The following is a 24,033-nucleotide window of genomic DNA, read 5'->3' on the forward strand; positions in this document are numbered from 1 at the left end:
TCTCCCCTCAGAACATGTGGGGGTTGCTGGGCAAAGAAGAAGAAGGAGTTACCGCTGCTTGAAGTCTGCGTAGAGAATCCTGTTGGGGAATCCCTTACGGCAGATGCGGATGCCTTCAAGGACACCATTACACCGCAGCTGGTGCAGCACCAGGAAGGCATCCATGGCTCCTGTGGGTGAGAACAAAGATGGAGAGACACTCAGCCCAAGAGGACAGGGGAAATGGAACTGCGGCATGGGCCTGAACTCTGGAAACAGCCCATGGTTTTGAACACAGGTGTTAACCTGTCCTGTAGGTTTATGCTGAGCACCAGTGCTGCAGCCTGGGCCTCGGATGGTGGAAGTCGGCCTGAAAGACTCATCCAAGCCTCCTGTTATACACAAGCGCAAGGCAGCCCAACCATCAATGCACAGCCAAAATGGGAGCCTGGCAAAACTCATTCTCCCCACTAGAGGAGACTGGCATGGGTCACAGAGGTTTCCACATTGAGATGGGGCCAGGTCTCCGTGGCAGCAGAACTGCTGCAAGAAAAGGGTTGGGGAGAAGGTGGGTGCAGCCCAAAGGAACTGCCAGGGTGCTGTCTCAGTCCATGCATACCTGGGGTCTTTGTCTCATTGGGGATGATGCAGCGGACAAAGTGGGGCTGAGTGGAGCGCAGGTTGGTCATCAGCTTGTTGAGATTCTCCTGTAGGGCAGACACAGGGGATGAGGCATGAGGTGACAGCTCTGCTCCCCTGCAACACTTCCCTCCAGCCCTTCCCCCCACAGGCAGGGAGAGAGCAGACACTGAGAGCCCCTTACCACTCTTCATGAGAAAAGGGGAATTTCCTCCTGCTTGGCTGCTCTCTGTGCTATCCTGCCAACGGGACACCCCCAGCCCCGTAGCAGGACCACTGCCTTCTGCCAGAGAGGGAGCAATGGCAGAGGGGACTGGGCTGGCAGAGATGCCAAATGGCACCTGCAGGTTTTGCTATGCCAGAGAGGAGCCAGATGCTTCCCAAGTATTTGTAGGTAACATTTTGCTGCAGGGGAGAGCCAGGAACACGGGACTGAGCATATTGCTGGTATACAGCTCTGCTGGTGCCCATCAGCCCTGTGCTCAGCACCCTGCAAATCTAGTGTTGGCATCCACATCGGCTGCAGTCCTCATGTCATCAGGTTTTCCCTGTGCCTCCACAGTGCTGCCCACGCCCTTCAGCCATGACAGAGGGCCCTGCTGATCCAGCCTGGGCCTCCTTTTCTCTCCAAGGCAAGGCTCAAGCCAAGACATGGCCCTGCCTTTTCTTGTGGGAAAGACATCTGCACCCTCAATCTTTCCAGGCTGCCTTCCCCTGCTCGTACAGGCTCAGCCTGTCCAGGAGCAGCTCGGGGAAAGGAACGCCTTCCCGCAGCTCCATGTCATCATGGGGCAAGTTCTTGCCGCTGACACCTTTCCCCAAGGTCTGTGACTTGTCCAGGAGGAAGAAAGCCACACATCTCCCTCAACAGGGCTCTGACACAAGCGCTGCCCTCTTTGAGCACCCTGTCACCACAAGGCTGTCATGGCAGGACACAGCTTTGGGCTCACACACCCCTCTGTGCTGTTTTCCAGTTGTTTAAACTCTGGGGTGGACAAATAATTCCTGTGGCGAGCATGGGAACTGGGGGGTGTGTTATCCTGAACTGTAAAATAGCTCAGGTCACCTCCCTGGACAGGACAGCAGAGAGCTGCCTGCTCAGAGACCTGTAAGATCCTCCTCCATTTTCTTCTGCCCAAAGGCTGTCCTTCCCGCCGACAAGAATGAGGAGAGAAGTAGCACAGACTTAAAGTGATGTTCATGTAATACATTATCTAAACATCACTACAAGTCTTAACTGCCGCTCTCTCAAAGGTGAAGGAGCTGCCGAGCAGCGCAAGCATCACGTGGGCAGAAGCAGCACAAGCCCCAGCTCAAAGGGAGCCATCGTTCTCCCAGCCTGGAGCCTCGTGACCTTCCCTAGCAGCACAGGGACAGGGCTGGGACTCTGCCAGGCACACGTCCCTTGCCCAGGGACGAGAGGGTGTTAGGAGCTTTTGCCTAGTGGTGGTCCTTCAGGAGCCCTGGTGGTCCTTTAAGCCCCAGGAGCTCATGTGCAAGATACCCCAGAGCCTTGGCAGGGAAGTGGGACTGATACTGGGACACTCTGAGCATGCTTCCCTCATGGTCTCGGCTGAGGGGCTGGCTCTTACCTTGTGCAGCTGCGACACTGTTTGGAAAGAAGCTGCCTTTTTACGTTTCTCCTTGGTCCCTGGCTTGTGAGGTTCCTCTGTTGGGTTGAAATATTGATTAATTACATCAGCAAAACATCTGCTCAGCTTGGAGGACTCAGGACCACCCTCAAACACCCCTGAAATGCCCACAGCTCTCTGTAAAGCAGAGATAGTAGCGCCCTGCTGCAGAGCGAAGCCACAGACCACCAAAAACATCTCCCACCACACCCAACTCTGGGTGTTGCTCCTCAGATCTTGGTAACAAGAGACACGCATCCCAAGTCACAGGGCCACCAGGGCAGCTCTACAGCACCACAAAAGCTCAGCCTGGTCCTAACCACCCACCTAAAGCCCCTAGGCCAGCACTGCATGTCCAGAGTGCCCACCTACCCAGGTCAGAGAGGTATTTAAGGGTCAGTGTGGGTCTTCCCTTTGCCTGGGCTGCTAGGTGCAGGAATGCGGCACCAACAGCTGGGCGTGGGGGTGAGGAGGCTTTGCTGCAAAGGGAGGGAGAGACCAAGGTCAAAAAAGGGGTGACATTGTTCCTCACCTGAAGTAGAGCTCACATAGTTCTCATAGAGGGAGGCCAGGAGCTTGTTTTGGGATTTTTGGAAGACGGACACCACTGTCTCATTCAGGGGGTCCTTGTTCTTGTCCAGCCACCCAATGATGTTGTACGGCACCTGTCACCAGACGAGAGAGGCAAAGGTAAGGACAGCCCTGCAAGGGAGAAGGTGTGAATGCTGTGAAAGAGCTGGCAGGGGACGTACCACACCAGCATAGTGCACCAGCTCAAAGTGGGCCTCGTATTTCCGCTTTTTGTCCGGCCGGGGCTTCTGGAAGTTGGGCGACTTCCCAATGTGGTTGTCGTAGAGCTTAGCTTTGAATGACATGTCGGAGGCTTTCGGGAACATGCACTCCTCTTCGAGGATGGACAGGATTCCCAGTGGCTGCAGGGAGAAGGTGGTATAAAGAGGTCTGAGCTCAGTGTTGCCATGTCCCATCCCAGAATGGGGGATTCTCTGTGCCACCGAGCAAGGTGAGGCAAGGCTTGGCTTGGGAGACCTGTCCTCATTCAGGCAAACGGTGCAAGACATTGACCATGGGGCAAGCTATCACTGGCTGCATCTCTCTCTGCATTCCAGCCAGGCAGAGTGGGACTGGCCAGGCCTGCAAGACATGAGGGCTTGCCCAGATCCATCAAATTGTTGGGAAGGGGAGATCCTCTCCAGTATCCTGACAGGTTTGCTCCTTTCCAGAAAAAAAGGTGAGTCCATGCAATGGTGGAAATCTTTTATACAAGCTGCTCTGAATCAGCAAGTACTCAAGTAAGAGGCACTGAGGGGCAGCAAGTGGGTAGGAAAAAAGGGGCAGAGATGACAGTTCTCTGGAGGAAAAGGCCGCACCAGGTTTTGTGGCTCACTGGTGGGTAGGAACAGAATTTCCGTGGTTTCATAAAGTCAAAATTTGTGTCAAAAAGGACTCAATGGGCTGGAGGCTCTGAGCTGTAAGTGTGGGAAAAACAAAGCTGGGCACTTGCCACTGACTGGGGAGGGAGTAATTTCATTTCTGGTAGCAGAGCACCTCTCACTGTTCCAGTCTTTGCAAACAAGCCGCCTACCAGAAGTACCATTCCTGTGCCCTGACTCATGCTTTACCTTCTCAATCAGGTCAATGCAAGCCTGCAGGTCTAGGCCAAAGTCAATGAAGACCCATTCGATGCCTTCCTTCTTGTATTCTTCTTGCTCCAGGACAAACATGTGGTGGTTGAAGAACTGTTGCAGCTTCTCGTTGGTGAAGTTGATGCACAGCTGCTCAAAGCTGTTGAACTGCAAGAACAAAACAAACCTGCGTCAGAAGGAGGAGCTCCAGACATGAAAGGATTCACTCTTCTGCTTTGACTGGGTGTGAAGAGTGATCTCTGCTAGGCGCAGCTGGATTGCCATCAGAGCAGGTAGCCAGGAATCACTGGAGATGTGCCCACAGCAATGTTAGAACAGTCCTTGTGAGCTGCCTGTTTGCTCCAGATATATTAATTCAGACAAGAGCTCTTTTTCTTATCAAGGCCAGCAGTTTCTTGAAGGAGATAAAGCTCTCAGACATCAGGGGACTGAGCTGTCTAGCTACCACATTCCCCCGAACCCATTGCAAGGGGCCTGAAGAACTCACATCAAAGATCTCGAAGCCTGCAATGTCCAGTACTCCGATGAAGAACTGTCTGGCCAGCTTGGTGTCAAGGGTCTTGTTGATCCGAGTCACCAGCCACTTGAACATGCGATCATAGGTGGCTTTAGCCAGGGCTCCCACAGCATAGACAACCTGCCAAAGCAAATCATAGAGCAGGTCATGAGCGCTTATGCTTCTCCCTGCTTTTCTAGGAGCTAAAGGCTGAAGAAGAGAGCTCCTCTTGGCATACAAAGGACAGACAGACAGATCCAGGGAGTTTGTGGTTACAGTATATGCTCCAAGATTAGTTTTTACACGCTCATAAGTGTGTTCTTGTGTCCCTGGGCTGGTCTTAGCCTCCAAGGTCTTAGGATACAGATTCAGTCTAAGGTGGTATTTTCAGAAGCTTTGTGCATGGCAGGAGCCTACAGCTCTCTTTGGATAAGACACCAGCTCCTAAGGTCCTCTTGAATTTTACTCGAGGACTGGCTTGCACTATACAGGCCAGGTTTGGGTTCCTAACTGTGATGTGGCTGGAAGCTGACAAGATACATTTTTGGTGCATTTGAGTCTCCCACAAGATCAGTTTAGATGAGTATTTAGATGAGTTTTCTACTTTCCAGAGCTGAACTCTTCATGGGAGTGTGACTGTCTCTGAAGCAAATCCATAGAAACTGGACCTCTTCTGGCTGTGATCCAACCCACATTTCAAAGATACTGCATGGAACCTCCAGCCTTAGTTAATATCCAAAGTTATCTGCCAGCTCTGCCACCAGCTTTCCCAGCTGCTAAAAGCCAGTAACTTTGGATACATCTTCTCACATCCAGCTGCTCTGGAGTCTCCTCCTAAACCCAAGAAAGTGAATTGAAGCATCAGCCACCCTGTGCAGAGAACATTACACAATGGGCCTGCCTGCAGAGGAGTCACATACCAGCATGAGCAGGGAGCCCATGTCCCGGCACACTCACCTGTTCCACGTTCTGACCTTTGGTCACGTATTCATTGCCCACTTTCACACGAGGGTGGAGCAACCCCTTGATGAGGTCAGCTGAGCTGATTCCCATGAGGTAGGCAGCCTTGTCAGCACCTGTAAAACAGTAAAAAGGCATGAGGAGCCAGCAAGGAAGCCCCGGGAAGGAAAAAAAGAAAATAAAAAATTACCAGCTCTTCTGCTGATCAGTGCTAACTATACCAGTGTTTCCACCTGCTCCAGTGTCTACTGTGATTTCCCATCTTGGATATTTATGATGCTTTTAAAGTCTGGACTTCTTGCCTGAGAAGTTACCGTTTGGAGGAGATGGCCATAGCAGACCTGCTGCACCTTATCAAGTGCCTATCAGGTTTTTGAGTCTTCTTGATCTGGGGATCTCTATGCATTTTCCAGTGGAAGCCTGAATTCCCATGCAGTGACTTTTAACTGACCAGAAGAAAGGTAATTTTCTTGCTTATCTTTCAGAGGCTCCTAATAGCAGATTGTAGCTAGAAAATCACCTCTGTAGGGAAATCACTGTTGGATCAAAATCTTCTTTAATTACCATGTAGCAGCTGAATCCTGTGTTGACATTCCTCAGGCAAGGGGAACTCTTCCTTCATGAATGTTAGCATGACAAGGTCTGATCCAGGTAGTCATTTCTGCTGGATCCCTGCCTCAGCTGATGTATAGTTACTGCTTAAGCCTTCCAGTTAAGTGATAGGGCTCCCCCTTCTCACCCTTCCACATGCTGGAAAGTCACCCTCTCCTTGAAGCTGGCTCCATTATGCCTGGGAGCCAGGCATAATGCAGCAGTGCAAAAGCAATAGAAAATATTTGAGCTGACTTTTCTGAATTTTCAGGTTTGCTCTGCAGCCTGACTATTCTTTTAGATCTATGATTTGCATTGGATTTTCCTAAGCAACAAACAAGGAAAAGTATTAGACAGTGACTGTATCCTACTCTAACTGGTTTTCAGGAGGCTCTGACTTGAGCAGGTCCTTGCAGTCCTGATCATGGTCTGGCTCATATTCTGTGGACGACCCGCTCTGGAAGGCTGTCTAATGAAATGCAAGAGGTGATGAAGGGCAGGAGAAGACTGAACAAGGTGAAGCACAGCCAGGGTGTGACAGCCTGTGATGTTGCTGAGCCAAGTCTGATGCAGATGAGACCACCTAGTGCTTGCAGAAAAGGCTGTCTTAAATATGCTCACTCAAGGACAAGGCCCTTTGTGCACCTACGGCAGGTCCTGGTGTAGTTGCTTGGGATCATGGTCACTGATCTTCACAGACCAGGCCAGGGAAGTTATCACAGTCTGCCCTTGGAGGAATTTGCATGCCCAGCCCAGGCTGGGCAGAGCTGGCAGCATGGAGCCAAACTCACTTTCAGTGCCGTCAGCCTCTGCCTGCTCTTCTCGCTGCTTTTGCTTGAACTTCATGTTGCCGAAGTGCATGATAGCGCCCACTATTTTATAGGAGCCGTATTTCTCATCATTGCTGAAGCCCAAGATGTCCATGGCGTGCTGAGAGACAAAACAGCATAGATAAGACAAAATCACCACTCTGAGGTAAGGGTTGGTCCTCCCACTGTCTCCTAAGGCGCTCTCCCTACCCTGGGGCTCTGGGCAGGGTGCTCTATCCAGTGGGCACCTAGCAAAGGAATCCTGTCCATGGGATTTGGAACGTGAGTCCAGCTCCCACAAGATCTATGTGAAAGCAAAAGGACTAGCCTAGCATCCACAAGCAGGAGGTTTTCCGAGGTGAGGTCTCATCTTCTCATGGGAGCCATGGGAAGTGCTCATGTACTACAGGCCCTTCCTAATGCAGGGAATTACTCTCCTTTCTCTGCCTGGAGGAGGCTGTTATGGAAATCAGACTCACTCTGCTCTTTCTTGTAGGCTCACAGCATGTGTAGAGCAACTGCCAATAAACCAGAGGGAACTCATGGCTAATTTAGAGAGGGGACACAGAAAAGCCAGGACACGTCCCCATGTCTGCCCAGACGGAGGTTATGCCCTTCCCCAGGCCGCTGCCTCGGGCTGTGCAGTGTGAAGGAAGTACACGTACATCTGTCGCCATGAGTTCCTCGCCGTCATCCAGGTTGTCCACAGTTGTTACACCCTGAGAGCAGAAGTGGTAGTCGTAGGGGTTGAGGGAGAGCAGCAGCATATCTGTTGGGGGAAGACATGCAGGGAGTGAGGCCAGTCTGACAGAGACAAAGCTGGGGCAGAGGGGCAATGCTGGACACAGATGAGGAGGTAAGGCTTCACCGGCCTCAACTAGAGGGCACCAGCCGGTGGGAGGAACAGCCTCTTCAAGCCCAGGCAGGCCCACACGTGGGTCCATCTCTTCTGTGATGTGCCTCCTGCTTGCTATCTTGGGATATGGCTTGGTTGCAGACTGATTTAGAAGTGGCCATTCATGTCCTTGTGACCACCAGATAAGATTACTGCTCTGCACAGCTCTCCAGACCTGCCTAATAAGGTATTGTTCTCGAGCCAGCAACAAGCTCAAGAGCCCACAGCCAGGAGGCTGACCACCCCAGGGGACTGTGCCAGCCATCCTTCTGCAGTGTGGAAAGGTTTCCTGCGCACTCCGTGTGACTTGGCACCTGGAGGGCAGGGCTGCTCAGAACACAGGACTGCCCCAGTGCAAATTTAGGTCAGCTGGGACTGTCCTGGGGAACACATCTAGGATATGTCTACACCAGGGCCGCTGCTGCGAGTGAGCTGTGCAGCTGTTTTCAAGCTCACCTGAAACAGGTCATCTCACTAGGGTGGCTGAAGGAGCTCAGAGTAGGCTGCAAAACACTTCCCCCTACCCCAAAATGAGTAAATATCCAGCCTGCACATGCTGAGGTCAGTGCTGTACCCGCCACACAGCGAGGACTCTATGCAAGGAAGCTTTGCAAGCGCTCCCACCCTGCAGATAGACCCTGAGTGACCACTTCTCTGCACCTAGAAGTTGCAGAAAAGGCTTTAGTCTGGCTTCTCAGTCTGTGAGGACGAAGGAGGCTGGATTAGATGACCTCTTGAAATCCCTTCCACCTTGAATTACCCACCAATCCTATGATCCTGCGCAGCTAGCAAAGCATTCGAGGGCAGTACCTGCATGGTGAGCTGGGTTTGCTCATTCCCTGGGGACCCCAAAGCTGACAACAGAGCACTTTGTGGCTATTTTCAGGCCATCATGCTATAAAGGCTATGCTGCAGCTTCGGCTGCCTTACCTTGCAGCTCTGGCTTCTTCCCAGAGAGGATCTGGTAGTAGATGTGGTAGCTTCGCTCTTTGGGTTGCTGGAAAATCACTCTTGATTTTTCCAGAAGATCTAGAATCAAATAGGGCATGAGGGGTTAGAGGAGGGTTTGCTCTTTCCCGGAGCTGACCCAGCATCGGCACAAATAGCGAGATGAAATCCCTCCCCACTGCAGCTGGCACACGTTTACTCACAGATGTCAATGTCTGCGGAGGCCAGCTTCCCTGAGGGGCCAAAATGGATCCGGATGAACTTGCCCTGAAAACATGCGCAGGAGGTAAGTGCTGGGCTCAGCTACACAGCTACGATTCTGAACAGCTCCTAGAAACCTCAGACAACTACAAGACACTGGTTATTTCCCACTTCTGCTGATGGCAGGCAAGTTACTGGGCTCTGTGAGGGGTAGGTGAGTGAAATTCTCTGGTTTGTAGTGTGCAGAGGGTCAGACAGCATCGCCTAAGGCTTTAAAGACTAGGCAGGCAGAAATTTCACTCACAGCAGATAAATCCCTGTCCTCAGGCCTGTTCTTCAAGCTAAGCACTTCGGCGGGGCAGTGTGATACTGAGTCTGCCCACAGCCTCCTGCTCTGTGGTGTGCTGAGGAATCTCACCCAGGAGTGCCTCCTTTCCCTCCAAGGCACAAGAACAGGCATCAAAGCCACCTGTGGCTGATGAGCTCTGCATCCCACAGCAGACCTAGGCTGGGCTTAGCAAAAAAGATGCTGCTCCCTGGAAGGGGCATGCTTGTCTGTCCCAGCTCCAGCACTCCAGGCTGTGCTTACTGGCCCTCTCAACTTTGGTCCTGTAAGGGACTTCTGTCCAGCCACAGCCTGTGACACCAGGGCGATTCATTCTGACCAGCACACCATTTACTGCACTGATGTAACCAGAAGTTTGGCCTCAGCAGTCCAATCCCACTAGGAAGCAGAGCTAGCTTCCTGCTACGTGCCTTTGGCTCACATTGTACAAAAACACAATACCACAAGCGATGCATTCAGCTTACATAAATGCGGCACATTAGCTCTCTGTCTTGCTAAGACACTTACAAAACGCGAGGAGTTGTCATTTCTTATGGTTTTGGCATTGCCAAAAGCTTCCATAGCTGGGTTAGCCTCAATGATTTGATCTTCGAGGGTGCCCTGGAAAACAAAACCAAAGGATGTGTCAGCTCCCACCCAGCCGGGGGGGATCTGTAACCAACAACACAGGGAAACAGAGAGTGGGGCTCCTTGCACCATCTGCCTGCTATGCTCATTAGCTGTCTTCAAGAGCCTGCTGCTCCTGAGGCATCTCCTTGTCTCATGAGGCAATGCAGCTTGGTTTAGGGGTCAGCAGAGCTAGGTTTTGCAGCAATGCTCTCTGTGGGCTTCTCCTTGCCTAACCTGAAGATCCAGGCTACTGTCCCCTCTGCACACAGCAGTCCTTAGCCCCTTTCTTAGGCTGCTACAATATGCAAACCAAGAGCAAGCACGCATTGTCATCACAACAGTCTGAAACATTTCAGGCTCTTTGACTCTGCAGGCATTTCCTCTTCCACCAAACCAAAGTCTTGGAGAGTTCAAATCACAGCACATTGCAAAAGAAGAGATCCAGAAAACAGGCTTGATCTACGACTCCCTACACCAACAACATGCACAGCAGGGTTACAGTTCGATGGGAACACATCACAGGTCCCACCTGGTGTGATCTGCTGAACTCACCTGAGCACTCCTGAGCAAGCCCCAAGATTAATCTTCCCCTAACCCTGTTTTTCCATTCGTGTTTCACATGCACAGCTCAAAGGTGAAGAGACAGCCTCCACCTAATGCAGGCAAAGCAGGACAAGAATTCGAGGAGAGAAGCAAGAGACTCGTGCCAAGCCACATGAAGGACAGTGGGGTTTGACAACAGTAGTAGAGTTTGGTGGCACAGACACCTGCAGGATTTTTCATGAGAGCCCATGCTCTGACACATTACAGTCCATAGGGCTTTCCTTAGGTGGGAGACACCAGCTCCCGGCTCTGCCCACCAAGAGCCGCGCTGTCTTTTCAATGTTGGGCCCATGACTGCTCCCCACCCCTGCAGCTCCAGGCATGTGAAGGGCAAAAGAGACAGCTTTACTAACAAACTGTATTTTGTCACTTGAATATCCTTTGATCTGTTATCTTTAAATTCAGTCTGATCTAAAATTGCCTGGACGGTGAGATTCAATGGGGGTTGCCCCACAGGCTGCCCTGAGGACCCACAGATTCAGCCCCCCAGCTATCTCACTCTTAGTAAGTTTGCCCAAGTGGTCTGAGACTCATGTGTTAATGAGCATCCCCCAACCAAGAGTGTGCATCAGCTAAAGGCTGTCCCTCAGCGCTCAGACAGAGGGACCAAGGACCAAGGACATATGGCTGAGCTGCTGAAACGGCTGAGCCCTTGGGGTGCTGGGAGCACCGGGGACTGAACATTTGCTGGATTTCTGAAGGCACTCACTTGCCTCCTTGGAGCTAAGCAAGCACCTCAGAAATGCACACCAGAGAAGGACATCAGCTGCCTGCAATGTGGTGGGCCGAGCCAGTTCAGGTCTTTGCAAAGGGTGGCATGTCCAGGCATCATCAGGGCCCCGGTCCGCAGCCAGAGCACAATGCTGCCCGTGGCAAAGAGGCTCTTCCCCTGCCCCTCAGCACCACCACCCTCAGCAGGGCTTCGAGGCTGGGGGGACATTAACGGCTCAGAGAATGGAGGCTTCACCTTATCTTTGGAGGAGACCACGCCACTCCCAAGCAAACACTGTGCTGGTTAGAAACAAGCGTTTGAAGAGTAATGATCCCTTGAAGGAGAGGTTGGAGTCAGAAAGGTAGAAAGTCACTAAGAGATGAAACACCAAAGCTTCAAACTATGGGAAAGTGGGAGATACAAAGGCAAGCGGAGAACTAAACACTGCCCAGGTGCTGGGGCAGCCCTTGCTCCCAGACCCAAAGCAGATGCCCCACACAAGCATTCCCCATCACCCCGCCATAGCTCTGCAGTGCAGCAGAACCCTGTCCTCAGAGTCAAAGATTAGGAGTCTACAACACTTACCCCAGTTTTAGTGGCAACAGCTGCCTAGAGAAAGGAAAGAAAATTGTCTTTAGACATCCAGAAAAGCCAGGCAAGAACCACAAGAAGCATGGTCAGAAAAGCAGGGCATGACCATTTAGTGCCAAAAAACGTCCAAGAAAAAATGGGAGGATTAAACTTTTATATAAGAGATGCCAAAAAGTTGTTAAATAGATTAGCTCAAGAAAATAAAGAAATGCATCAAAAAGCAAGAACAGTTAAATCCAAACCCAAAGAAGAGTAAAGAAAATAATGCTGAAGTATTGCTTGTCTGATACCTAAAGCAGCCAGTTTGCTTCTACAAAGGAAAAGCAGGCTGGAGCCTCAACGTATCAAGAAGAAATAAGCAATTGCAAGGGCAGCTCAAAAATAACCAGCACCAAAGAAATGCAAGAATCAAAACAAGAGCAAGAAAAGCACAAGGTAGAAAAGGGTCAAAATGGACAAGAGGAGAAAAAAAGGAGAAAAGGACAAAAAGCAAGGCTTAAAAGAGGCAAGGTGGGAAATGGCAGATTTACTCCATTCTTTTAATGCTCCTTAAGAAGATCTGTGGAGTGTTGAAGGAGGAAGAGAAGATAAAGAGGGCATCTAAAGCACTTCTTCCAGGCTGCGCAGATTGAGCAGCCACATTAAAAAAAAATCCACTTCCCCTTGAGCAGAATAATTTCAAGCCTTGCTTGTTCAAAAGTCAGGGAAAAGCCAAGCCCTGGGTGGGTCAGACCAAAACACGCTTCCAAATGCAAAAAGTTGGGGAAGGAAAAAAAAAAGTAAAAAGAAGAAGAAAAGGGGAGGGGTAAAAAAAGAAAAAAAATAATAAAGAAAGGAAGATAACAGCAAGAACTTGTTTCAAAAGAGGGTCTTACTAATTTCTTGCCCGGTGTGTCACCCAAGGCTGCGACAATGGCAAAGTACTGAATGACCCGCTTGGTGTTTACAGTCTTACCAGCACCAGATTCTCCGCTTAGAGTAACAGAAATACACAGATCAAGGACATAAGGCAAAAAACAGGCAAAACTTCAAACAGAGACCCTGCCGACCTGCCACCCTGCTCATCGTGCCAGGAGGGAGAAGCAAAGTATCGGAGGGATGGGGAGGCCAGCACTATCAATCCCCTCCAGCCTGGGGGTGTACGTGCTTGTCTTTAGGGCTTGTCTTTGGAGCGAAACTCAGCTCCATCCTCGCCGTGTCCTCCGGCTGCAAGCCCAGGCTCTGCCTGCCCGCTCGAAGGTGCCGTGGGGGGTCAGCTGCCCGCCGCAGATATGGTGGGAGGTGCTGGCACCCACCAAGGCTGTACGGCCCTGGCCCCGGGGCTTCAGCTGTCCGGGATCAGCCAGGAACCAGCCTCGCCTGCTCCCGCTCGGGCAGTTTCAGCACGCCTCGCTTTGCTGGGGGGGCTTGGAGACGGCAGTGGCACCGCGCCGGGGCGAATCCTGCCCGGGCGAGCGCGGGGGCCGGCGTGCCCGGTGCGGGTGGCCGGTGGGCCCCACTGAGCTCATCCCTATAGTTAGCTGCTCTCCCATTGTAATCCCAGATCACAAAGAGCCGGGGGGGAGCCGGGGAGCGGAGCTGTCGCCGGACACGCGCCAAGCATCTCTCCGCAGCCCCTGCCTTTCCTAATTAGGCTATGGCCGAGGCTAAAAATGTCCGTGGCTCCTGGCAGCGGCGTAGGGCCCTTTAGAGTCCTTTATATAGCCCTTATCTATATGTCAGTTGAAATCAACCTGGCCTACACCCTCCCACGTCACCCTCCTCCCCCACCGCCACCCCTCCGGCCGCCGCCGCCATCTCCCTCTGGCCTTGGCCTCCATCTCTCCTTCCCCCTCGCTCCTCGGAGGACGCCGGTGATCGGGTCACCCCACGGCAGCTCCCGCAGCTGTCGGGGTGCGGGGGAGCCTGCCTGCCGGCCCGCGCGGGGCTTTGTCACCTGGCACGGCCGCGGCGGCAGGCTGGGCGGGAAGGGACAGGGGGGCTAACAGCTGCGGGAGGGGACGCGGCCGGGGGGGCCCTCCGGGGCATGGGGTGCCGGCCCAGGGCTCCCCCGGGAGGGCAGCACGGGGGGCCTCGACCGCTCGCGCGGGGCGGGGCAGGGCGAGGGCGTGGAGGGGCACTTACGTGATGAGCATGGACTGGTTTTCGCGGTCTGGAAGAGAAGGAGCAGGTGTTAGGCCAGTGCCGCCTGCCTCACCCCCTGCCCCGAGAGCCCGGACCCCCCGAGAGGGGGGTCCCCAAGGCGAGGGCTTACTGCGCAGCATGTCGTTGTAAGCGTTGTCGGCGATGGAGTAGATGTGCGGGGGCGCCTCGGAGCGCCGCTTGCCCTTGTAGGCCGCCACCACGGGTGCGGTGTAGACGGGCAGCCACTTGTAGGGGTTGATGGTGACGCAGAAGAGCCCCGAGTAGGTCTGCGGGGGGAGAGGGGGCGGATGAGGGACGGAGGGGCCCTGACACCCCTTCACCTCCCCACCCCAGGGGGGGACCCCCTGTCCCGCGGGCGCCGTCGGCTTACGTAGATCATCCAGTGGGAGTAGCGGCGCTTCAGGTTGTAGAGCACGGAGGCCTCGTTGAGGTGCGTCAGCATGGCCATGTCCTCGATCATGTCGAACTTGGGGGGGTTCATGGGCTGCACCTCGTCCTCCTTCACCACCCGCGTCTGCCGGAGGAGGGGGGACACGTCAGATGGACCCCAGCCCCCACCGAACACCCTCTCCCAAAACCTGCTGGGTGGGCAGACATACTGACAGTCCCATGCTGGGGACAACCCTGGCCCCGTGCCTGCTGTCCTCCCGACAGGGTTGCCTCCATTTTGGGGTGACGGGGCTAGGGGAGCCCCACCAGCACCCCAGTCACAAAGCTCAGCTGGGAAAAGCAAGCCCCAAGCCTGTTTCCTCCCCAGGGACACAGGCTGCGGCTGAGCCCGGCGGAGGGGGTTCAAGCTGGGGGGCACCAAGATGTCACCCCACAACGCGCTTGACACCCCCATCCTGCGCTCTTCTTCGCAGCCTAAAACCCCGCAGCAGCGCGGTCTTTCACTCGGAGAGATCCCTGGTTATTTGGGCAAACAGCTGAAGCCTGTACCCCATCACTTGTAACTGGATTTATTTAATCCCGTGAAGCGAGCGCTGGGAAACTATCGCGTTACGTATCTGGCCCGAATGGAAGAAGCTGGATTTAGCAAATGGTTTTGTTAATAAAGATTAAATTAAACCTTTCAAAGAGGTTTTTTTACAGGTGAATATGAAATGCATGGTGTTAAAAAGCGTAAGGTGTTAAAAGCGGGAAGGTAGATAGAAGAAAAAGGGTGGGGTTATGTCTTTTGAAACTGTTTCTGCTGGAAATGCTGATCCAGGGAAAGCAGATATAGTTTTAGATTTTGTAAATCCATGACAAATTATTAAAAAAAACAGTTTCAAGAGGGAACGGCAAAAAAGGTTTGGAAACTGCTTTGTTTGCAGAAGCTGAAGATCTTCAACCACAGGATTTTAAATATCAGAATAAACTTTTCAAATTGACACTCCCTCCCCAATAAATTTTCTTTTGGGGTAGCAAAAGTATTTTTTCTTTTTTTCCCAATTTTAGACAAAAATATTTTCAAAACCTTGACACTTTTCAAAGACGATTACGTATATTCCTTTTAAATTCGGCAGACATGAGCGCTTCTCAGTGCCGTGACGACTAGCTGACAAATAGAAATAACAAAGTCTACCATCTACTGCCTGGTCAGATCCTTTTTCTTTTTCCCAGTTTTACTCTAGCGTAATGATGTTGCGGGGCCACGCAACTCCCATACCCGAGAAAAGAATATTAATTAAGCTCATTTGCGGCTATTTGTACTGGCTATTACCTTGACAAATATCAGCTGATCATTGCTTGCTTTGCCTCCCTCCTGCTGCTGGAAAGCTGGAGCCTCACCACTAGACATAGCTGGTCCCACCTCTTTGCCCAGCGCCTGTTCTCCCAGCAGCACTGCAAATCTCAGCTAAAACGAGCGGGAATTGGCCAACTGGCCCCTTACCTCTTGTTTTCACCTTTGAGATGAGCCGGGCAGCGGTTCAGCATTGCAAAGGGCTGTGCCGGAGCAGGCGCTGCCTTCGGGCAGACCTTCCTCCCATGGCCGGGAGCTGCGCTGGGCCAGCCCGATCGTCCCCCTTGGGTCTGTCTCGCACGGTAAACCGTGCTTGGAAGCAAACACTTGATGGGGGGATGCTGAACCGTTGCCACTCTTGGCAAGTAATTGGCCTACGTGTCCTGACACACTGCGGTGTGTGTCCCCTCGGGGCATGACTGATTGCTGAGTGCGGAAGGGTTATCAGCAAGAGCTTGGCTAATTTCAGACGTGATCTTGTCACACGTATCTCCCCTCTGCATACGCTTGCTAGCCCTTGGAAAATGAAAGGTATTTTGCTTACTTCATTATTTTTAGTTTCCACAGTGACTTTGCCACCAGAGCTTTCTTTGATTTCCACTTCAATATAAGCTTCTTTCTCATCCGGGATCCAAGCTCGCTTCTTTCCTGGAGGAGGAGGAAAAAAAGAGAAGGGAAGGGAAGGGAAGGGAAGGGAAGGGAAGGGAAGGGAAGGGACACAAAACAGGTTGAAATGTAGGAAACTCTTTGAAATTTTCAACTGAAAGCCACATAAATGCAGCCTGATAACGTGGAAGGACAGTGATTATTCCTTCCTACACTCTTGGTCATAGGAGCTGGAATTTCTTTGCCTTTTTTGTGTTTGGCAGCTGTTTAATTTGCCAGGGTCAACTTTTAGTCTGATAGAAGTCTGCTGTTTCATGTGTGCTTGCACTCGGACCGTCATGAAAAAAGGACAGTGAGAAAAAGCAAAACTCTCCTTGTTTGTCCAGCCGAGAGAAGCAAGTTAGGCCCCGGAGCCCTGAGCATGGCAAGCCACGGTACATCGGGGTGGCTGGGACAGAGCAGACACCTCCAAAATGAGACAGAGCTAGAGAAGGTTTTGCCACCAGTCCTTCAGCCCATCTCCCTCAGCCCTCCTGCCCCTCAGGGTCAGGGGAGATGAACAGCCACCTCTGCCCACACCTCAGCAGACAAGGGGACAGTCAAAAACCTGCTTTTCCTACTTCTGAGATCTTCCTGTCCTCCAGGGTGATGGGGGCAATTCTGCAGCACCTGCAGTACCAGCACTGGGAAAGGGACGGGGACGCTCTCCAAAAAGAGCCATGGCCAAGGGCTCCCCTGGGGCTGTGCCGAGAGCTGCCTTGGGGTCTTACCATCAAATGGGATTGTCTGAAGCTTCAGCTGCTCTGTGTAGCTTTTCCGGAGGTATTCAGCAGCCTCCCCAAACTCGCTCATGTCCAGCATAGACATCTTGCCTGGCTGGAGGAAGACTTGGCAACAGCGAAGGAAGAGTGAAAGACACCTGAACGCTGAAAGGAAGGAAGAGACAAGGATTCAGTGCACGGGGAAAGCACCCGCCGCTGGGCTGCTAACCAAGAGCAACACGGTCACCAAACACACTTTTAATTTTAGAGAGTAAGAGAAGACAGCGACAACAATACTAACTAATAATAACTATAATAACAAGACAATTACTGAACACTTTCCCTTCTGCTACTATTAGCCCCACACGGCAAGTGCCAGCTGGGTGAGCCAGCATCGCTTTGGTGTCAAAATCCACATTCGCATTTTGGGCTTCATCAGAGATCATCAACAACACCCCTTTTCTTGATAAACTCAGCTAAAAGCTATTGCAGCGCTACAGACCTGTTGGAGCCCTGGTGCCCCGCACAAAATTTCTGCAAAGACCCGGGTCTATGTTGCAGAGCAATATTGCAGGAAGATAAAAGCAAGACTGGAGGTATTATCCCTGGGAAGACTCCTTCTAGAAGACCGCTGTGACAGCTGCTTGGAAAAGCAGTTTTATGAGAGTGCTTTCTAATATCCATCTAATGCGGTATCACACAGCAGAGCTCCGAAACGCCGCAGCTATCACGAACATAGCCACTGCTGGTAGCCAGCAACTTGGCAAAGCGCGCAGATCTTAGCAAAAATGCTCTCGATCCAGGTCTGTCCCACCCTCCCCTGTACCGCCAGAGTCAGCTCCTGTCCTCTGAGAACATCCACCCTGCAGAGGTGAAGCGGGTTAGTAGCAGAGGACAAGCGTGCACACAGACATGCTCTTTATTACTAACCTTGGTGATAGGACTGAGTGGCTGTGTGTGTGCAGCAAAGCCCCTTTTTATTGTGTCTGTCAAGGTCAGAGTGGGAAAAGATATGTCAGAAATTCCCATGTGTCATGTCCACACAGCTCCATTGGTGCTGCTGTCCCACTGCCTGGAGAGACACAAAAGGCAAACTTCGCTTTTATCTCTCTGCAAATGCAGCCTGGTTATTTTTATTCCTGTATTGTCAGGCGAGTACAAAGGCAGAGTGAGAGGCTCCAGCTCCGGGAGGCAGCGCAGCACTCCAAGCCTGCCCGTGCTGCCGGCTCCGGCAGGGAGCAGAGGAACGAGAGCTTCGCCATTTCCTCCTGCACCTGAGCAATCGGTCCTCCTGCTTCTTCCCCGCACCCCGCCAGGAGAGCTGCTGCCTCGCGGGATGTGTGCGGCCACTGGCTTTCCAAGCTGGAGCATCCCAACCTCTCGCTCAGCTCTGGGTCAGCTTCTCTCCAGCTGGACTGTCCAGGGGCTGGGGACCAAGGAAGGACCTCGGGGCTTGGCCTCTGCTACCCCCTTGTCTTCTTCTCAAAGGGCTCAGCTTGTTTCCTGAGGCACACCAGCCGCTGCCCATGTAACACCAAACTTCACAAATACCAGAATTTACTTTTCTGGTTATAGGCAAGTGAAACTCGACGCCTTTGTCAGAGGGATCTGATGCCCCCCAGAGCCGTAGCAGCACGTGGGCTCGAGCCCCCTGCTCTGTCTTGCTGATGTGGAGGGGCTCTGCCCTCGGCAAGCTCTGCCCAGCAGTAAACCCCCGGGTCCTGCTCCCAGAGCTCGCTCGCCTTGGCTTGCGGCCTTGGTTCATGGCTAGACCAGATTAAAGACCTCTTTACAGAGAGGCTTCCGGGTTTCCTCCACACCACTTTACCTGGGCAGCACCCAAAGACACTATGTACAACATGGCGATCACAGCCCAGAGCACACCTCTGTCCCGACAGCACCACCATGGGCTGCCCGAGATGGGAATGGGACCCGGCGGGGTGCAGCCAGACCCACACCCGTGCCACGGGGATTTCTGTGCCAGGCTAAAGAAAAAGCCATTTTAGCTGCTGGCATCTGAAGTGCAGTGAGGTTTCTGCCCTCTGAGCTGGCCATGTTGCTGCCTCCCCAAAGGACCCTCATGCCTACCCATCAAGCGTTCCGCTCCTTTCTTTGCCTTTGTTTTGGTGCATTTAAAAAGCAAAGCAGAGCTGCATGCTTTTTTGCACCCCATCTCCCTCCTGCCTGCAACCAGGCCAGGACATGCCGCTATCAAGGGCAGGACCACCACGCACCTTCCCCAGGGCAAAGGGCCCCACAGAGCAGCCCAGAGATTGCAGCCGGGATGTGCATGCCCCACCAGGGTGGGCTACCGCTGCTCAGCCCCCCAGGGAACATGGCCAGTCCTCTCTGCAGCACTGCTCTGCTCCTTCCCAGACACGAAGCCACTCCGTGCCCCCCCATGGGAGCAGCAGCACTCGTGGGCTGCTTGGATTCAAAGCAGACTTGTGTGAAACGAGCTGCAGCCGCCTCCGGAGCTGGAAATCAGCCTAACTAGAGCTAGGTGACTTGAGACCCACATGCATGTGCAGGGCAGCATCTGCCCCCCCTAGGTGGACCAGATGGCTGCATCCCCCATACTTGGCCGGGAGGTGCCTTGGTGCCAAACCACTTCTTGGCTCCCCAGTCATGTGGTCATGTCCTGGGGGCATAGAAATTAGAAATAATCCCACCAAGGTGATGCTGGAGAACCAGGGCCCATGGCTGCAGGGTTTTACTATTCCCCATTCAGTACCGCTGAAAGTAACTTGGGGTTGTTGTATCCTCCTGAGAGCAGGGGAAACTGAGGGTGATTAAGGATTAGCCGCACAGTGCTGTGCCCAGGCTGGACGTGGCGTGGCCTCTGCCACAGCCAGAATAGCAGCACTGGGAGCTGCTTAGGGCATGTGGCTTCAGCCTGGGCACACTGCCCAGGTTGCAGAGAGATTTTTGCAGCCCCAGGACCTGCCCTGAACCTGAGACAGGCACTGGAGGGCATTTCTGCTGAAGCCCCAGCAGTGGTCAGTCCTTCCATCCAGCACACAGGCATGGTTTGCCGCTAATTCAAGGAGCGTCTGGATGATGCTCTTAGTCATATGGTTTAGTTTTAGGTAGTCTTGCAAGGAGCAGGGAGTTGGACTCAATAATCCTTATGGGTCCTTTCCAACTTGAGATATTCTATGATTCTACGACACACCCTGTGAATCTGGGTTCCCAGTGCAGTCTCCTCCACATCCCCCTGACAGGCGAGTCCTCTGCCCTCCCACCCTGCTTTGGAGTGAAGTCTGGGAGATTCATGGGGTGGAAGAGGACTCCAGACCTGTCCCCTGTGGCTTAAGCTGCCGCAGAGAGGATGGCTGGGCTCAGGGATGGGTTGAAGTTGCCTTCATTGGCTACACGGTGTAACGTAAAGGCTTTGCACGGTGCAAGTCTTCAACAATGAATTAAAAAGCTCCTGTAGTATGAACAAGGTGACTCTGAGCCCATCAGGATAAAGCAGGGTGCAAGCCCCCACCTCCATGTCCCATGTGGGCACTCTCCCACCAGGCTGATGGTCAGAAGCTCATGTCCTCATCAGGATTTGGCAGCAGCTGGCACAGACCTGCACTCCACGAATGTGTCTACTGCATCTCCCCAGGGGAGACTGTCAGGGGGACACCGGTCCCAAGACCCCTCTTGGCCATGGCATGACAGAGGTTCTCAACCTTGCCTAGACGGCACGGTTTCAGTGTCCCAAAGAGTCACGGGCACTGGTGGACCACAGGTACCTCTGAGGTTAGACTGGTGGTCTTCTGCCTCTGCCCTGGGCTCGGAGTCAGGTTTCCACCCACACCCTGGAGGGACCCGAGGCCTTTGGTGGGTCCGGTGCCAAGTACCTTTGCCACGAGTGCCCCGGCAGTGGGACGAGCTCTCGACCCAGACCTACCAGCTGGTCCAGCCTCACACATTCTTCTCAGGGCATGTACTCGCCCCGTGCTCTGCTCACCCCCTCCCCTGCCTTATCTTTAAAGCGATTTTATTTTCGGAGATTCCTTCTGCAGTTCCTTCTGTTCGCCCTAGTTTCTCTCCCTCTTTGAAGAGGTTCCAGCAGGGTCCATCAAAGGCCGAGCAGATCTGTAGAAGGGGAAATGTGGAATGGTCGCTCCAGCAGCTGCTGAAGTGCACTTCCTCTGGGTTCGGGTGTTTTCGGCGCTGGCATTTGTGGTGTGGTTTTCAGGGTGGTAGGAAGCTCATCCTCATTGCTGGCAAGGTCTGAGCTGTGCCCTGCTCAGACAGGTGTGACGGGGCATCCTCGTTGGGCAGCGGCTGCAGAGGGCTCCTATGGACCTCCCATAAAACCCCACAGACACAACGAGGAGCCCATGGCTTTAGCCTGAGTGGAGGAGAGCTTGCTTTAGCTATTGCCTAAAGTGAATGGCCTGAATGACCCACCAGCCCTGCATGACCATCCTCAGCAGTGGGAGCATCTCCCCTGGCCACTGAGACACTTCCTTTCTTCCCCCTGTAGCTCTGTGCTTGCCCCGTTGATGTCCCACGATATGATGGAAGAGGATGGGGCTCCTCAGCTGTGCCCCCAAGGGCTGGACAAGCCTCTCCTCATGGGACAGGACACCACCAGCACCAGACTGCAGAGCTGCCCCTTCAATGAGCATTTTGTGGTCAGATCAGCTCCTACCCAGCCCCGGAGAGCCAGGAGGGTGCCAGGGGCTCAACCGTCCTCTCTGGAGAAATCCCCCGGCTGCTCCCTGACCCCCAGGAGGAATGTTTCCCATTAGCAGGCTCTGATAAGTGGCAGGAAGGAGAATTACTCTACGTGTCGGGCAGTTCGCTAGAGGTTTCCACACTTAACATATCACCGCTATCAGCTCCCTGAAATGCACTGGAGGGGAGTGCGAAGGCAGCTGATTAGATAAAGACAATCTGCAGAGGGGCTATTTCAGGCATATTTCCATCGAGTGAGAATGTCTGCTTACAGAGAGACAGGCAGAGGTGACAGGCCAGCGCTGCCAGTCTGACAGCGTCCCTCTGGCTCAGCCTGGCCATGCAAGGCTCCCTCCAAAGCAAACCCCTAAATCCCCACAGCCCTGTCCCACCAGGGCGAGAGAGACAGCAGCCACCACCACAGCACAGCTTTCCATGCACCCTCGACACCAGGGAGATGGGTGCAGCAGCGATTCCGCTGCAGGGACCCCAAAGGGCAGATGCTCCCGCGGGGCTGGGGATAGGGTTAGCACTGTGTCCCCCCATCCCACAGCTCCCTGGGCACTTCCCAGCCAAGTGCCCTGCTGCCTGGACGTCCCACCCCAGGGACAGTGCTGGTCCCCCTGTCCTGAGCTGGCTGTCCTTTGGCCAGGGGTGAAGTGCTGCCTCTATAAACCCGTCATGAACATGCATGAAGCTGCCATGAGCGCCTTGGTGCAGCGGTACACACCTCGCCATGGCATGAGGCTTGGACAGCATGGGCATGCTGGTGGCTCAGCCTCCGGGCATCGTGCTTACACTGCATCCAGGAAGTCTCCAAAATGAATACCAGGATTGAGAAAGCACCTGGAAGAGACATGATGTGAGAAATTAGTGCCCAGAGTTAGCAAGCAAGGTGCTGGGAAGGTCACATGCAGGCATGGAGACAGTGAAATCACCTGGAGACTGGGAAAATTGGAGAGGTTTTGTTTGTTCGCTTTGAATTTACCAGCTTTGAGTTTTGAGGGGTTTTCTTCTGGGGTTTGCCACCATAAAGCATCTGTTTAGGAATGAAGGTTGTACTGAACACTGCAAAAATTACAGGAATGTGTGAGCCTTCAGTGAAGATGCTTGAGGTTTTGGCAATGCACTTCAAAACAATGAGAGAAAAGAGAATCTTGCCCTGTTATTTGAATACTTAATAGCACCTTAATTGCAGCTGGCCTGCCGGGACAGACCCTGGCACACAGCAGCCATTGGAAATCATGACCAAGATCTGCCTTGGAGGCTGCAAGAGAGGCGCAGAGCTGGAGCAGAACCAGAGCTGGGACACGGTTCTGTCAGTCCGTGTGCAGGATCTGCCCCTGCAGTGCCCTAGCTGTTTGTGGATTTGCATCAGTTTTCATCTGCTTTGAGATCTGGGGGCACGAGGGTGGGTGATGTCCTGCACACATACCAAGCCCACACAACCACCCGCTTGCAGAGCATCAGTCCCCAGGATGATCCCATCACAGCCCCCTGCTCTCTCCACTCCTCACGCACCTTCTCCTTTGCTCCATGGGAAACCAGACTAGGGTGGTGTTGAGGAGATAAACTGATGGAAGTGGCCTCGCTGGGCTGAGACCTGCTTGGCTTTAACAGTTGTTTCCTTGGCCTGGTGAAGGCCATGGCTCTGCTCTCCTGGCCCACCGACCCAGCCTTCTGCTCGCTGTGGGCTCAGACACTGCTCAACTTGTCCTCCACAATGCGCTTGGTCATCAAGTCTCACACTAGATTGAGCTCAGTTTGTCTCATGACAAGGGACAATTGTTCAAGATGGAGTGGCAACAGAAGTGGGAGTTCCTCATGGGAACTGGTAGGCTTGGACCTTCCTCAAGACTGGCTGTCAGGACCTTCCTCAAGAAGGTCCTCAACTGGCTGAGGACCTTCCTCAACAACGGCTCCCTCCCACGTAGGAGGGAGCAATATTCCTGCATGTCCTCACATCACGACAGGAGACCTTCCCACATCACTATGGCCCATCAGACATCAGCAAATGTCTGATTTCCAGCCTCTAGTCTGGATATGCCCTGGTGTGATACCATCTTGCAGACAGTAGCTTTCCCCTACACGATGTCCCCTGTCCCTAAGCAAGGCTCTGCCCCATGGCGTTTAGGCTCGAGGGTTACCTTGAGCATCCCAGCGCAGCAGCTGAGCTGGACACACACACGCACCCCATGCTACCGCTGGTTTGTTGGCCGGCGGGAGAAATAAACCTCCCTAAAAGCCACCCTGGGAAGCAAGTCCTGGTGTTGGTGGGACTCTGGCCCCGGGAGACCAGCTGCGGGGTCCGTGCACAACCAGCGCGGCGGCTGCTGGGGCTGCGCCTGCAGGGACCTGCTCCCCCCCAGCAGAAGGGGATCAGCGTCCATGGCTGGTCCCCACCTTGGTGCTGCAGAAGCTTGGGCAAAGCTCGGGGAAGC

General features: G+C 53.3%; 1 protein-coding gene across 1 annotated transcript in view; it reads right to left on the minus strand.

Moving 5' to 3' along the window:
* MYH7B (myosin heavy chain 7B) overlaps positions 1 to 17,018 on the minus strand; it is a 28,679-nt gene extending 11,661 nt beyond the window's left edge. Inside the window, exons 1-20 of the mRNA XM_075166306.1 lie at positions 16,922 to 17,018; positions 16,090 to 16,193; positions 14,190 to 14,333; positions 13,929 to 14,085; positions 13,799 to 13,826; positions 12,550 to 12,646; positions 11,669 to 11,692; positions 9,667 to 9,759; positions 8,816 to 8,879; positions 8,595 to 8,693; positions 7,435 to 7,538; positions 6,752 to 6,890; positions 5,367 to 5,485; positions 4,401 to 4,550; positions 3,890 to 4,060; positions 3,002 to 3,181; positions 2,782 to 2,914; positions 2,211 to 2,287; positions 599 to 686; positions 53 to 170 (exon numbers count right to left, since the gene is read on the minus strand). Coding sequence (XP_075022407.1) covers positions 53 to 170; positions 599 to 686; positions 2,211 to 2,287; positions 2,782 to 2,914; positions 3,002 to 3,181; positions 3,890 to 4,060; positions 4,401 to 4,550; positions 5,367 to 5,485; positions 6,752 to 6,890; positions 7,435 to 7,538; positions 8,595 to 8,693; positions 8,816 to 8,879; positions 9,667 to 9,759; positions 11,669 to 11,692; positions 12,550 to 12,646; positions 13,799 to 13,826; positions 13,929 to 14,085; positions 14,190 to 14,333; positions 16,090 to 16,193; positions 16,922 to 17,018 — 2,186 coding nt within the window. The remainder of the gene's footprint in view (positions 1 to 52; positions 171 to 598; positions 687 to 2,210; positions 2,288 to 2,781; positions 2,915 to 3,001; positions 3,182 to 3,889; positions 4,061 to 4,400; positions 4,551 to 5,366; positions 5,486 to 6,751; positions 6,891 to 7,434; positions 7,539 to 8,594; positions 8,694 to 8,815; positions 8,880 to 9,666; positions 9,760 to 11,668; positions 11,693 to 12,549; positions 12,647 to 13,798; positions 13,827 to 13,928; positions 14,086 to 14,189; positions 14,334 to 16,089; positions 16,194 to 16,921) is intronic.
* Between the last annotated feature and the right edge of the window lie 7,015 nt (positions 17,019 to 24,033).

This window comes from Calonectris borealis, chromosome 17 (assembly GCF_964195595.1).
Source record: "Calonectris borealis chromosome 17, bCalBor7.hap1.2, whole genome shotgun sequence".
In the NCBI taxonomy this organism is placed as follows: Eukaryota; Metazoa; Chordata; class Aves; order Procellariiformes; family Procellariidae; genus Calonectris; species Calonectris borealis.